The following is a 15,854-nucleotide window of genomic DNA, read 5'->3' on the forward strand; positions in this document are numbered from 1 at the left end:
CCCTGGATTTTTTTTTTAAATAAATTTATTTGAGAGAGAGAGCATGAGCAGGAGGGGCAGAGATGAGAGGGAAAGAGAATCTCAAGCAGACTCTGCTGAGTGCAGAGCCTGACATGGGGCTGGATGTCAGAACCCTGAGATCACAACCTGAGCTGAAACCAGGAGTTGGATGCTTAACGAACTACGCCACCCAGGTGCCCCAGTATGGATGTATTTTTGTAATATTTTCTTCAGGTAGTTTTAACTTTGAGTTTGATTTTTTTCTCATTTAAATTTCTCTTTAGGGTTTGTTTAGCCTATATATTAAATCATTTATTTTATAAGTGAGCATCTAGTGTCCTGGCAAGTCAAGCATATTTACAATTTAATATACTATTAAATGGGGTAGAGTGTGGGGTTACAGATGCTTTAGCTAGGATTTCTCTTTCAGTTAAGCAGTTTATTTCAATATATTAAGATGTGTTGGCAATTTAATAGATGACACCAATTCATAGTAGTTTGATTTTTTTTAAGTAATGATAATAGTAAAATGGGGGCACCTGAGTGGCTCAGTCGGTTAAGCATCTGCCTTTGGCTCAGGTCATGATCCCAGGGTCCTGGGATAGAGCCCGCATCAGGCTCCCTGATCAGCAGGAAGCCTGCTTCTCCCTCTCCCACTCCCCCTGCTGTGTTCCCTCTCTTGCTGTCTCTCTCTCTGTCGAATAAATAAATAAAACCTTAAAAAAAAATAGTAAAATGATATAGAATTAGTTCTAGTCATGTGGCCAGGTAATGAGAAAAATAAAAAAATACCAAAAACTGATAGAAATAAAAATATTTATGAAGCTTTCTAAAATAAAGGCATTTAAGATTTGAATTCTACATTGCCTTTCCATTTTCATTATTTTTTTCCAAATTAAGGACAATTAATTCATTTAGAACATCTTTTACTAAAATTACTATCTTCTGATCAGCCAACACCAGGGCAAAGTAGGGGAAGGTAAGAGAAGGCAGATGTTCTTCCTCTGTAACCTTGGGGTTATGCTGCCTGTCTGTGGCAACAAAGAGGGTTCTGAGTATAACCAGCCAGGCTGCACCAACAAGCCCCTCACCAAACTCCCGGAGAAGGAGCCAGGGCATGGAAATTTCTAGAAGGAAGAGTACTTGGTTTGGTGATTTTTATTTTTATTTTTTAAGTGTTGAAAGGTCTTTAGCGTAAATTAGCTTCAAGTGCTGAGAAAGCAGCCCCAGGCTTGGCAATTTGTTAAGCTTCATGATATTCTTAATGAACTTTTGTGAGCCAGTTCATATGTTGTCTTCAGCTATAGGGAAAGCCAAGAGACTCAGAGGTGGCAGATGTGTACATTCCCAAGGGGACTTGTTTATTTGATATAAATGGACAAGAATTATAACGATACCAATCAAACCTTTAATTTCTCCAAGCGGAGCCCAGAACTAATTAGATTTAGTTTTAGATATTTCTTTCCATAGGAATGATTACCTTTATGTGCTTCATTAATTAGTATTAAAAATTACAAGAGTTATTTAGTTGACTAACAAAAATCAAATAGTACAGAATAATATAAGTAAAAAGTCTCATTTCTCAGGGGTGACTACTTAATTCTGTTTTGGACATATTTCGTATACTGGTTAAATCTCTCCCCTATTCTTTTTAATGAATACATCATATTCTACCATATGATTATAACATAATTTAATTGATATTTAAGTTATTTCTGTTTTTTTTTCCATTACAGTGACCCAGTGGACACATGTGCATTCTCTATGCATATCTTTGTCCACATGTATGACAAATTGTAGGATAGATTCAAAGAAGTAGAAAGTACTGAGTCAAGGGGATAAATATTTCCAAATTGCCATCCAAAATTGTTGCAGTGGTTTACTTTCCTCACCAGTAGTATATGTGTGTGTTTTCTTTCACTGTCATCAACCCTGAGTGCTATTGGTCTTTTATACCTTTGCCAGGTAGGTTAAAATTCAATAGGTTAAAATTCTGATAGGTTAAAATTCAATCTGACTGCCTAGAAAATATATCTTTCCTATGAGATTATTGCAAAATAAACATCCACTCATTTAAAAACACATTTTATAGTTTCATTTTGCTAATTTAAATTTTTGACCACCAGGAATTTATTTTGGTATAAGGAATGAAACAGGGATCCAGTGTTATGTTTGTTCTCTAAATGGCTGGCCATTTGTCCTATTGATTTGAAAGTCCCAGAGAGTGAAACCCAGGTCTTTTTTATAAATAAAAGTACTGGCATTATCTATAGTTGTTGAGCCTTCCCCTGACTACTTCATACTTTTCCTGACATGAAAAGTTCATACTGACTCAAGGTTCAAATTAACCATCTACTAGAGTTATACTGAAAATATTCATTCTATAGACTCTTTCTCCCAAATAGGCTAGTTTCTTTGAGAGGTGAGTGGAAGTGGATCTTTACAATGAAATAGTGAGCTCTCCTTTCTTTTTCTTTTGCTTTGTGTAAGCATAGGTGAGAATTTGGGAATGTGTGTGACTACTTCTTGGAGACTCTATCAGGAATCTTGTTCTAGAATTAACCTCAGGACTGGGAAAGTGGCTTAATGCAGGCCTCTACTTCATATGCTGTTGATGGTGACAGAGGTTTCTAGCAGAAAAAAGAAACAAACCAGATTTGAGCTTTCTAGGGACCAGTAATTTGTCCCTAGAAAATAGTCAACTGATTTTTGACGAAATTTGCTACAATAGTTTTAGGTAGTGGGTAAGTTGGTACATACTGAATATGAATATGATATTCCCTCTGTAATATTTCATTGTTGGTGATTCCTGTAAATTGCCCCTTTCTAAATATTAATTTGTAAAATTGTTAGATCATTCACAAGTTATTTTTGGACTTCTGTACAGAGATTGGCAATAATTTGTGTTTGTTTATGAATCTAGGTATGGTGTCTGTTTTGGACTTAATGCAGGGTGGTTTCCCATCACGAGCTTCCTTTCATGAACTCTACAACATGTATAAAAAGTATATGCCAGATAAACTTGCAAGATTAGACCCAAGACTGTTTTGTAAGGTACAAATACTGCCTAAGTTGAAATTTCTTAGCTATGAACTATCTTTCTTACTAACTACTATTTGGCATTTAACTTTTGAACTTTCATTTTTCAGGCTCTTTTTAAAGCTTTGGGCTTAAATGAAGTTGACTACAAGTTTGGGTTAACGAAAGTATTTTTTAGACCTGGCAAGGTAAATAATTTTATTTTAAACTTTAACATGATGAATATGGTTAGTTGGAGTCAATGCGTTATTTTTAAGTGTTTAGTGACTTGTGTGATTCGTGAATTATATGATCACTAACAGTATGTGTGTGTGTGTCACATACACAGTTTCCCTACTTGTGTGTTTACAGTGTGTAATATTTTTTGGGCGCCTGGGTGGCTCAGTTGGTTAAGCAACTGCCTTCGGCTCAGGTCGTGATCCTGGAGTCCCTGGATGGAGTCCCACATCGGGCTTCCGGCTCAGCGGGGAGCCTGCTTCTCCCTCTGACCCTCTCCCCTCTCATGCTGTTTCTCTGTCTCTCTCTCTTTCTCTCAAATAAATAAATTAATTTAAAAAAAAAATCTTTACAATGTGTAATATTTTGTACAAGTTTTACAACTTTTATTTCACATTTGGAAGTACTGGAATCAGAGCATTGCTTAATTGGATTTTTTGCTTAAATAAGGATTAACCAGAAAATACTTACTAATTTATTTTTTTAATTTATTGTATTTAATTAATTAATTTTTTTAAGTAGGCCTCATGCCCAGTGTGGGGCTTGAACTTAAAATCCTGAGATCAAGAGTCACATGCTCTACCGACTGAGCCAGCCAGACGCCCCTACCAGAAAATACTTACGGAAAGCTTTTCTAAAACATATTAATTCAGTGTTCAAGAATTAAAAATTTCACAGTACTTTTGAGTCTTCGTTGTAAGAACAAGTTTTATTGGCATATGATAGATGTATAAGGTATAGGAAATTGGACTGAAGTTTGTGTCCACTTCTGTCAAACCCCAGAATGAATGAATGTATAAATACTTTTGTATGTAACATAATTAGGCTAACCCATAGTTTTTGTATTTATAGATTTCTGTACTAAATTATAAGACTGACTTATAGAGTATTTCATAACAAATATGTACAAAACAAAAACACCTAAATGCTATTCACAATCTGTTTGTAATATTTTTACCATTCCTAACTTTGTTAATATTGATTGAATAATAGCATCCTCATAATTTTAAACACAACTGTAATTATATAATATTATATAATAGCCAACTAGTTTGACTTAGCAATATCATTCATAAATATCTCTACTGCGTTGAAGGCTAGATTAATGATAATGAATCTGATTTCATATTTTTGGGCATGAGATAAAAATCTATGTAATACTTCCCTTTGAATATTTTTACTGCAGAGGACCCATACCATTTCTTGTATAAAAGAAAAAAAAACAAGTATATATTCATAGGTGACTTAGCTGTAATCATACATATTTATCATAAATTCAACATTTCTCTTATTTCAGGGCTATAGTAATAATTTTAGAATTAATAACCTGAGAAAACACTTGGTCTTATTTGCCCTGAGAAAAATTAAGCAGAAGAATATGTTGAAAGCCTAAGGCAGGTTTTCAAAGATCTTTAATCTTGTTATGTTACTTTTAATTTTAATTATAAGAAGCTTTGTATTGATAGGTGTGGACATCCTCAATATATTGTAGTGAGATATTTGATAAACGATAGAAATCATTATATAATTTGGTGGTAAGTTGTGGAAATAATGCATTTTATTTTTTAGTAGCCTAATAGCTGTTTTATTTGTATTGTCTGTCTCTTAGTAGCAATTTCTTATACCTGACCAAAATAGGAATAGAGGTTGGGAGAGTCAGTAGTTTTAGAGCTACCTGATTTTATTATATAGCTGACCTTCACTTGTCAGAAACTGTATACAGCTATTTAAGTATGTGGATGAACCAATTCAGAAACATATTAGCCCTTTTATCATTCTTTTCTCAGTAAAACTTTTTTGCCAACCATCTGTAATTGCATTTAAGATTTTTTCTACCTTTGTTATTGAATCTGCTAACTAGTAATGAGTAACGCCCTCTTACCCCTCCAAAAAAGGGTGCTGAAGGAAGGAAGAGAAAGGCAGCAAAATATAGCCAGATATGTTTGAATTTGCTGAGACTTGTGTCTGTAATTGGTTTGTGATCATTTCCAGGAAGTTAGATTTTGGACGTCATTGACTTCTAGTTATTTTGTATCTCTGTGTGTTTAAACACATTTTCTTTTGATATTGATGCTAAATTATTTCATTTCCTAGTTTGCAGAATTTGATCAGATTATGAAGTCTGACCCTGATCATTTAGCAGAATTGGTTAAAAGAGTCAATCACTGGCTTATCTGCAGTCGCTGGAAGAAAGTTCAGTGGTGCTCACTCTCAGTCATCAAATGTAGGTGTTTTCTTTCACATCAAGATCTGTAATTATTTTGGAAATGAATTGGTTTGTGGAATTTTATGCAGTTGTCACAGTGGTGAGTGCTGGGCCGCAGGGACTACTTTGCTTCTTCGGGCTGTGTTCCTGGTTCCATGTAACACCTCCATGTAGTGTGCATGGTAAATATTTAGAAAATATTTTTTGTGTCTGTTACTTATCTTCCTATCCAGATATGTTACGGGAGAATTAATTTCATCATGTCCTAAACAAAACAGAAACAGAACTCATGGTCTTGATTACTCTCCCTCCCTCCACATCATCTCCCAGTCTCTCAGACTGAAGCCAGAACTTTTCTCTTTCCACCTGCATGGCATCACCAGTTCACACACCAGAAATTTCAAGATTGTAATTGTCTCTCCTTTCTTGTCCCTGAAATCGTGTCAGTGAACAAATCCTATTGATTCCTCCTCCAAATACTGTACATTCTTTCCTCTTTATTGCCAGGGTCTTAGTGGTACCCGACTTCCCCACTCACATAATAACTTCAGGAGCTCCCAAACTGGGTTTTCTCAGCTTCCTGGGAATTCTCTTCCCAGAGTTTCTTTCTAGACTAAAAGCCTTTTATTAAGGCTTTCCTTTAATATAGGGCAAAGTCTTAGAATGTCTTTCAAGACCCCGTGAAATGGGGTTTCAGCTTCCCTTTCTAGCCTCTTCTCCTGCCATGCTCTTTTAGACCCTGTTCTCTCTGACACACTGGACTGAGCTACTTCTTTGTGTGTCTCTGCTAGGTCATAGCCACTGTTTATCTCTGCCCAAAACAAGGATTAGAGACAGAATGTTTTTGGGTTACCTGAGGGTCTGTGGCAAATATTTAATTATATAGGATTACTGTCAGTAACTTGATTAAATTTATAATTGTCCCTCCCACCTCCCCACTTGCCAGTGCTAGGCACTCGAAAAGGATTAAGTAAGATATACCTTATTAATAGAAAAATAAAATCCCTTTGACTTAACCAAAAGGGACCATGCAGAGATTATTATTGAGGTCTTTTGTTAGACAATTGTGGATATAGATAAAAAGAAAGCTATAAGAAAGAAAAATAACAAAAGCTCTTTTTCCCATAGTTTTCCAAGTAAAATATAAACACATTTGTCACTATAGTTCAGTGCTTTCAGCTTTATACATTGCATTATGATAGAAAACACACTATATTTAAATGATCTGTGCTACACCATTTGTGGATTGTGTTGTGCAGTGGTGAAATTAGTAACCAGACAGGATCTTTGTAGGATGTTTAGGGAAGCTCTGAAAAAAATGTTTCAAGGTAAGATTAGTGTAGCATGTTCTGGGTAACTGAAGTTAAATAGATTCCTTTACTGGTAGGGCTCTCAGAGGCTTCGCTACGTATGTTCATTGTGAATCTCCTAAAGGAGGTATAGTGTATAGCTTTTCCTAAATTCATTTGACAAGTAAATCCTTTTTTTTTTTTTCAAGACAGACCTGGTAACATTTAATAGACCAGTATTTCCTAGGACAGTTTGGGAAGCAATAGTGTTACATAATAAGGAAATAACATTTAAAATGTAAATCTAGCCACACACATGATGTACTTTTTTTTTTTTTTTAGAAATGTAAGGAATTAAGGAAATGTTAAACTTCCTGATTTCTTATCGGGTATAAGATGTTCATCACAATTTCATGTTTCTTGAAAATGGCTTTGTGGAAATGAGTGCTTTTTAAGAATATGATATGCCTGATTTAAACTGAATAATTGTCTATCATTGTATTTTCCTCTTACACATAGTGAAAAACAAAATAAAATATCGAGCTGAAGCCTGCATTAAAATGCAAAAAACTATTCGAATGTGGCTTTGCAAAAGGAGACACAAACCTCGGTAAGATGAATAGTGCCTAAAGAATCCTACTAAACCTACTTACCCTAATATAAAATGGCTATAAAGTCATAATGAAGAGCAGTTTGGATGCTCTTAGAGTTTTCTCCTTTCTCATGTTCTTTGTAAAAAGGCATATTATCTGTGATTTTATATTATGTACTTGAAATTAATTAATTCATTATTTTATTACTTGCCTCATGCTACAAAAGGATTTGAAGTAGCTTACAAAAATGTAAACACTATAAAAGGTTGAAATAAATGGCTAAAAGAAGCTTTTTTATTCTGATCATTTTAGTATCTTGAGTTTCTTGATAAATGTCAAATTGGTGTTGTTTTTAAAAAAACTCATTAATGTTTTCACCATAATTTGCAAGATTATCTTTGGAATTATATTGTCTCACTGTAAATTTAGTCTTTATTTTTGAGTCTTATTAATTTAGACCTTTTAAACTTAGAGTCCTGAATAACTGTTAATCCTTAAACCTTTTTAAAGAAATTAGATAACTCTTTTAAGTTCTTCTATAATTAGAATTCTCAAGTTTTTCAGTGTAAATATAGAAGGCTAAAATGTTACTGATAGGCATCAAGGTCATTCACACCCATATTTGATTATTTCTTTTTTACCTTCAACAAGAGATCTAAAAAAGGGAATCCTGGATATTATGAAAACAGAAGTGAAATACTCCATTTAGCAATATGTTTAGCATTTTATTAAGATGAAAAATGTATGCATAGCATTAAAAGGTGAATTTAAACTCTGATGAAGTATTATCTTTATAGCATCGATGGCCTGGTTAAGGTGGGCACACTGAAAAAACGACTTGATAAATTTAATGAAGTAGTAAGTGCGTTGAAAGATGGAAAACCAGAGGTGAATAAACAGGTCAAGGACCTTGAAATTTCTATTGATGCTTTAATGGCCAAAATTAAGGTATGTAATTTTAATCCAAATGGCTGACTTTTTTTTTTTAAATATATTTTGTTATTGGTATTGAATTTTATAGAAAAAATGTCTTTTTTAAAAAAATACAAATGTTGCATGTTTTGAGTCTCCGTGATGGCGAGTGATTCTCATTATATTGTTCTCTGTACTCTGTGTTTGAAAATTTTTATAGCAAAAAAACTATAAAAAGATAATTTTTATGCAGTTTCATCTGTTAGGAAAGTCCTCCTTCACACCCAAAATAGTAACTAAAATACTATACTCTGTTAGTAAGCTTTTATACTCATTACTGAGACAGGAGTAATGCAAGTTATTTTAATTTGTTTCATCTTTTTTCCTTCAGAAACTAATTTTCAAATTATAAAAGTAATGTAATATTATGGAAAATTTGGAGAAAACCACCAAAACCCCTTAAGCCTCAACAATAACACATTCAGCTATTATACTGTTGCATAGTCACTGTCCAGTCTTTTTTTAGATGCACGTTTGTATGGTTCTCCTCACAATTTAATTTTGTGCCCCTATTGTTATGTTATGTCTTGTTCCTGTTACTACATTATCTTTATATTGGTTATATCATGAACTACTTAGCTGTTTTGAACTTAGCAATTAATTTTCCCTCAAGTTTTTTAGGGAAAAAAATAATGGGCCTCTTTTTTTGGTCTTGATTTTCATTTATTTAAATACCAGTGGGACTGAAACTGTCTTTGGTATGCTTGCTTGTTAATTATAGTACATGTTTATTCAAACCTTTTTCTGTTATATTTTAGGGTCTTAATGTTTTTCTCATCCATAAGTCAGTGCAGTTGTATGGGCTCTACAACTCTCTTTTTATCATATTATCTGCAGATATTTTATGTAGACAGTGGTAAATCTTGGAGGGAGAATGGAAAAAGAAGTTCAAGAGAAGAATGAAAATGCTTTGGAGATAAACTTAACTGATTTCACAAATCTGTCAGTAGCCATTGTGTGTGTGGTATTATCGATGAACATCAACCCAGCCACATTTTTTGAAGGCTCACTTAGGAATACCATCCAATAATTTTGATGTATTTAGTATTTCTTAAATATTCTTTAGGTACTATTTGAACATTATTATTAAAGAATTGTAAACAAAAGCAAAATTAGCAAATCCTTCCTTAAAGCATTATTTTCAACTATAGTATGTTACTTCATCTACAGTACACCTTAGATATTTGATTACTTGGAAATAGATTGAAATATTTGCAGAGATAACTTAAAAATTTTTTTGAACATTATTTAATGTATAAATAGTATAACGAAGATAATGGCCTTATTGCTTACCAGCTTTTCCAGTCTTTTCTGTATATATGTATGTTTTTTTTTATTGTGATAAAAGTATGACATTAAATTTACCATATTAACCATTTTTAAATATATAATTCAGTAGCGTTCAGTATATTTGCATTGTACAACAGAAGGTAATTTTTAAGTACATGTTTATTATTTTGTTTTTAAGTCCACTATGATGACGAGGGAACAAATACAGAGAGAATATGATACACTAGTTAAAAGCTCAGAGGAACTTCTCAGTGCATTACAGAGAAAAAAACAGCAGGAAGAGGAAGCAGAAAGGCTGAGGCGTATCCAAGAAGAAATGGAAAAAGAAAGAAAAAGGCGTGAAGAAGATGAACAACGTCGAAGAAAGGAAGAGGAGGAAAGGCGGATGTAAGGATTTATATTGTTTTGAATTAGAAACTTAACAGAATAGTGAATTCTTGGTGTTGATGAATTTTCTTATTTTTAAAAGTGATATTCTTATTTTAAAACAAGAATTTTAGAATTAGTATAAAAATAGAGAAAAGTTCATTTTATAATAACATAATGATTTTAACTATAATCTGAATTTTGGTTATACTCTTAACACCTGAGGATTTCTTAACTTCTTTTTAAAGCTGTGACTTGTTACTATTTTATAAGTAAGAAAAAAGGCACTTCTTCTTTTCTGCATTTTTGAGACTGATAACTTTTTGGAAGGTTGCCGCCATAGGGCAGACAGGAGTGTAAGGGTTGTTTAACTGGAGAAGGAGAGGGAGACACATGTATCAGGACCTTGCAGGTGGGCTTTATAACCAAGTTAATCTAACAGATTTAAAGGTTATAGAATATCATTGTATTTGTTTTTGATTATTACAGAAGAATTACTGTCAGTAGAGTTAGATTTTGTTTTTTTCAAAGTAAACTGATAATGTATATAGCCAGGAGGTTGATTTAAGTCCCCATTCTGTAACCTCTGTTTATTAATAGTTAAATTGCCTTCTGAAGTTCTTTCTATTAAATTTTTGAGGAGTTTTCTATTTTTTGTTAGGAAACTTGAGATGGAAGCAAAGAGAAAGCAAGAAGAAGAAGAGAGAAAGAAAAGGGAAGATGATGAAAAACGTATTCAGGTATATAATTATTAGACTAAATTTCTTTCAAAACAGAATCTACAAAATTATAGAACAAAAGAAGTTGACAAAAATTTTGATTTGCTACATAAGCTGTCTTTGATTTACCCCAGAGACAAAAGGCATTTTCTGAAGTGGTTATGGGAGGGACTTTGGAACTAGGGAAGCGGATTCAGATCCAGGCTCTATCAGTGATAGAAATTGTGACATTACACAAGTCACAGTGAGTGACTGTGGGCTACAGTTTTTTTCTCTGTGGAATGGGGATAAATGATAGTTGTGAGCATTAAATGAGTTGACATATGTTTAAAGCACTTAGAACCTGAGTGCCCAGTTCAATAAATATTAGTTTGTTGTTATTGTTATTATACTTAGGGGAAAGTCAAATGAATATTCACTTAAAACATAATTGTAATTTTATAACTTTGTAGATACTAGCATCAGTAAGTTAGGATTAAGATATTCTCCCTGCCCCCATTTTTTTTAAAAGTCCATGTCTGAGAATAATTGATCATGTATTTGAGTTTCTGTTTGTCTTGGCTTTCATAATTCATCCTGAGCGCAACCAGCCTTTAAATCCCTGACATCTGCTGTCTAGCTGTTGGTGTGTGTGTGATACCTGGGGTTCTCATACGGTATTTGGGGTACTCCTGGTGATAGAATGGTTCCTCTGCCTTCTCTTGGATTTGAGAAAGAGAGGAAGCATTAATCAAAATCTAGAAGAGAATGGAGACTGGAGAGATTTCTGGTTAAACAATCTGTATCCTTAGTAAAGAACGTGGGTGGAACAGAGCAGCCTTAGGTGGTGTGGATCACGTAAACAAGTGGAGAGAGCTTTGTGTCGCTGGCAGGCTGAAGTGGAGGAGCAGCTGGCCCGACAGCGGGAGGAGGAGTGCCAGCAGCAGGCGGTTCTGGAGCAGGAGCGCCGGGACCGCGAGCTGGCCCTGCGGATAGCCCGGAGCGAAGCTGAGCTCATCAGCGACGAGGCCCAGGCCGACCTGGCCCTCCGGAGGTACTGGGACCCTGGGTGGGGCGTGGCACCTCTGTGCGCTTTCCCTCCCTGCTTCTCATTTCTGTGCGAAGGGCCTGGGAGAAAATCATATTCCTTAGGTCCTAGATCTATTTTAAGTAAAATCATTTAAAAATTATTTGTATCCACCTTTATACCCAAGCAAGTGAAACAGATGATTTCATCAAATTGTGGAACTATTGAAAAATATAACTGTTATTTCATTTCATGAACATCTCCACTTTTACTCCGAAATTGTCAAGGAGTATTATATAAAAAGTGGACATCTAATTTGTAAATACCTGCCATTAAATACTGGCACAGAAATCAGTGAGTATATTATAATCCAGTTTAATATATTTGAGGTTGGGATTTATTATTTTCCTAAAGCAATTTTTAAAAATATATCATACACCCTAACATGGAATGAGGAAAAATTTCACACACATGCACATCATGTTTCACAATAGATTTCCCTTCCCAAGAAGGAAGGTTTATCATATTGAAATGTTTTAACTCCCCAGGTTTCCAGATTATCTCTAAATACTGAATGTTATTGGAGTGTGGAGAAGTATGGATGTTCTTGATAAAAGTTGCAGGAAGGTCTTAATATAACAGATGCATTTTTTAAAATTTAGAATGTAGAAACATGCATTGTTTTGATTATTAGTAAAAACAGCGAAACTAGTTTGTGGGGTTCCTTTGTATGTAGGCATATATGTTGTGTATATATTTTGAGAGGCATATAGATTTATGTAACCATGTTTTTCAGAATGTCAGAGCACTATTTATAACAAAATATAATTAAAGTGTAACCACTAGGTGTTGCTATTTCCTCATGAAAGGAAAAAACTTGGTTGACATGGCAAGGCAGTGATTAGATTTTATTTCGTTAAAACAAAGGGATGGAAAGGGTTTATTAAGTTGCCTTCATGCTTTTTCTAGGAAGTGATTACACTGGGGAGCTCTAGGATCTGAACTGTATATGAAAGTATATTATATTTAAATAAACTGAATAGGCCTATCAAACACAAAGTATTATAATAATTATTAAGCTCTTGGGTTTGAGTCCAATATTTGAGCTCTTTGTTAACATTTCACTGTAATTAAAAAAATATTTTCTCTGGGCTGTGGCTCTTGTAACTGCAGACTCAGCTCAGCTGCTCTTCCGTTCCTTCCACCTGGGTTATGTTGGAATGGCTGGGCGCCTTTGTGTGTAACTGAGTAGTAGCTGGGCCAGTCTCCTAAATGAACCAAGCTCTTACAGCTGCTCTCCCTAATGTGCGTGAGGAAGCATTGCAGTTGACCCAAGGGGGCTTCATGAAGTTCATTTCTAAGGGACTCATTATTGGAGTCAGTATTGGTATTCATGGCCAACCACGCTTTATGTTTAAACGTTGGAAATCTTAAACTATACCCAGTGCCATTCCATATAATATGTATAAGATACTGACTCATATGTGGACTCCTTCCCATCTTCCAAGGGTGAGTGGTCTCTCAGAGAAAGAGTGGATCATTCAGTACCTTTAACATAAATGACAAGTTACCTGTGATTTAAGTGAAGCAGAATTAACTATGTAATGGTACCACTGCTAAGTAATTAGGAGATATTCAAGCAGTTATGACTTGAATGGCAGAAGAGTTTTAGTTTTAGTTTGCCTGTGAGACAGCTCCTGGGTTGTGGTTCCCTCCTCTGTGGAATGCCCCTTTAAGTCCTTTTTGGCAGCCCTTTCCAGGAAAGCTTTCCCTGACCCTCATGTCCTCATGAGTTCCTACCCTTCAGAACCTCCTGGGTTATTTTATACTTTGTACTACAAGCATTAACACTTCATTACAGATGATGTTCTATACATATTTTCCATGTTTGATCATTTAATTTTACTCCATGGGCTACAAGTAAATGTTTTTGAATGTTTATTTTACCTTTGTTAGCACTGAATTATTTCTGACAAATTTGTAAGAACTCTCTTAAGTAATACTGTTCTTAATATATAGCGTGAAAATGTCATTCTTGGGTTCTGTGATGCATTAAAAAATATATGTAAATGGATTCTGCTGTATTAAACAATTTCCAAGTTACTTTTCCAGCTCGGATTTCCGTCCAATATCTTCTAAGTAAGAATTGTTTTCTACATATATTTTTAAAATATGATCTTAACTAATTACACATATGATCCTTGATGCAAAGTGATTTCACATTACCTAAAATTATGAAATAATATTCAGATTCTGTTAAAAACAAGCATACTTCATAGTGTATGAATTTTCTAATCTAGATGTAATAAATTTGCTCTTTAATTTTCATTGAATGCCTTTAATTTATGCTTTTCTCGTAATTTTTAAGGAAAATTTCAAACATTAAAATTTTAAGTCATTGAAACACAAATTTGCCACAATCCAAATTTTTCATGATTCAGAATTACTTAGTGATATTAACTAAAATATATTATTTTTCACAGCATCAATGGAGCAAGACCCAAAATGACACCGTATGTCATTTCTCTTTTCAAAATTTGGTTTAGAGTCCTATAACCTTTTTTTTTTCTTTAACAGGTTGTGGTTACTTTTTAGGAGAAATAGTTTCCTCATTGAAGTAAATTTTTGTGGGTTTTTTTTTGCATATACTTTATATATATATATATATATATACTGTATATATAAAATTCTGGAATATATATAAAATCTGAATTTTAACACTTTAGGACCCCAACTGTAACCTTTATAATCATGGTTGTCAACTTTGTCAGAACCTAATACCAATGACAATTGTTTTATAAGTTATGCAACCTGCATAGATAATTCTCTCCAAACATTACATGTAAAAGAGAAATGAAAGGGCAGTAATTTATAATAAAAATATATTTATTTTAATATGAAAGTGCTTGCTCACAACTACAGGAAAACATAATCAAATACTGAGATATTTTTATTCATACATAGCATCACCATAAATGTGACAGTTATAAATGCAAATTGATATAAGAATGTTATATTGGTCAATTGAATGCCATGAAATTGGGAACAGTACTTTGTAAAGTTCTAAACAGAGTTTTAAGTACAATCTTCTCTCCCTCCAATAGTTGCATTCCTGGAAAAACTCTGTGAATATTAAAACCATGCCAAAAAGAAAAGGCTCTTTACATGTAAAAGTTTGTTTACATGTAAAACTGTATGTATGTGGGTAAGTGTGTTTCACCTCTGTCTAGTGGACATGCTAATGTCATATGGGACCCAGGGCACTTGTTCCTTGCGGCACCCCTGACCCCTCCGCTCCTCAGATGCCAGCAGCGCACTCCCCCCACAGCATTGTCACCACAGGGCACCAAAAGTTTTGAAAACACCTCTGGGTGCTATTTCCTTCCATTAGAACAATAGCTTTATAGTTACCATTTGAGCTTGAATTAAATCAGCCCTACAACCAGTGCGCCTAAGGTGAAATTGTGATCATTTGCATATAGTTTGGGAAGGTAGGAAAAAAGCACCTGGGTGCCGGAACCATTTCTGTCTAGTCTGTTTGATGCAGCTCCTAGAGCAATGACATAGGGTCAAGTGAGATGCTGAATCAGTAGAGATTGCCTTCCAGGGTAGTGTTGGGGCATACAGGGAAATCTCTATATGATCAGCAGACCACGACGTAGAGCTTAGAAAGGTCGTGAATTCCCTTTAAAATCTCCTGTGGGAAAAAATGGAGGAAGGTTTAGGAGAAAGAGATGGTAGAAACAGATGCTCTTGGATACTAAGATAGAAACCTTGAGGTAGGGTGATAATGTAGGGGGCGCCTGGGCGGCTCCCAGTCGGTTAAGTGTCCAACTCTTGATCTTGGCTCAGGTCATGATCTCAGGCTCCTGAGATCAGGTCAAGCCCCAAATTGGGCTCCGTGCTCAGCGGGGAGTGTGCTTGATACTCTGCCTCTCCCTCTGCCCCTCTCCCCACTCACGCATCCACATGCACTCTCTCAAATAAATCATCTCAAAAAAAAAAAAAAAAGAAACCTTGAGGTAGGGTGATAATAGAATTAAATGGAGTTCAAGCTGTATTTAAACAAAAATTTGCTGTACTTTATGATTATATACCATGTTGAAAAGTATATTATGATTAACTTTTACAAAGTAAAATGATAGTGAATGGTTAATA

At 34.4% G+C, this 15,854-nt stretch overlaps 1 protein-coding gene across 2 annotated transcripts in view; it reads left to right on the forward strand.

The window, feature by feature from the left end:
• Window positions 1-15,854, forward strand: part of MYO6 (myosin VI) — a 143,334-nt gene that overhangs the window by 114,703 nt on the left and 12,777 nt on the right. For both annotated transcript variants that reach the window (XM_034991300.1, XM_034991302.1), the window contains exons 21-28: window positions 2,924-3,054; window positions 3,150-3,227; window positions 5,350-5,479; window positions 7,270-7,360; window positions 8,141-8,291; window positions 9,784-9,992; window positions 10,633-10,711; window positions 11,563-11,723. In XM_034991300.1, the coding sequence (XP_034847191.1) occupies window positions 2,924-3,054; window positions 3,150-3,227; window positions 5,350-5,479; window positions 7,270-7,360; window positions 8,141-8,291; window positions 9,784-9,992; window positions 10,633-10,711; window positions 11,563-11,723 (1,030 nt within the window). The remainder of the gene's footprint in view (window positions 1-2,923; window positions 3,055-3,149; window positions 3,228-5,349; window positions 5,480-7,269; window positions 7,361-8,140; window positions 8,292-9,783; window positions 9,993-10,632; window positions 10,712-11,562; window positions 11,724-15,854) is intronic.

The sequence above is a fragment of the Mirounga leonina genome, unplaced genomic scaffold, assembly GCF_011800145.1.
Source record: "Mirounga leonina isolate KUSES-001 unplaced genomic scaffold, KU_Mleo_1.0 Mir_53, whole genome shotgun sequence".
NCBI classification, from domain to species: Eukaryota; Metazoa; Chordata; class Mammalia; order Carnivora; family Phocidae; genus Mirounga; species Mirounga leonina.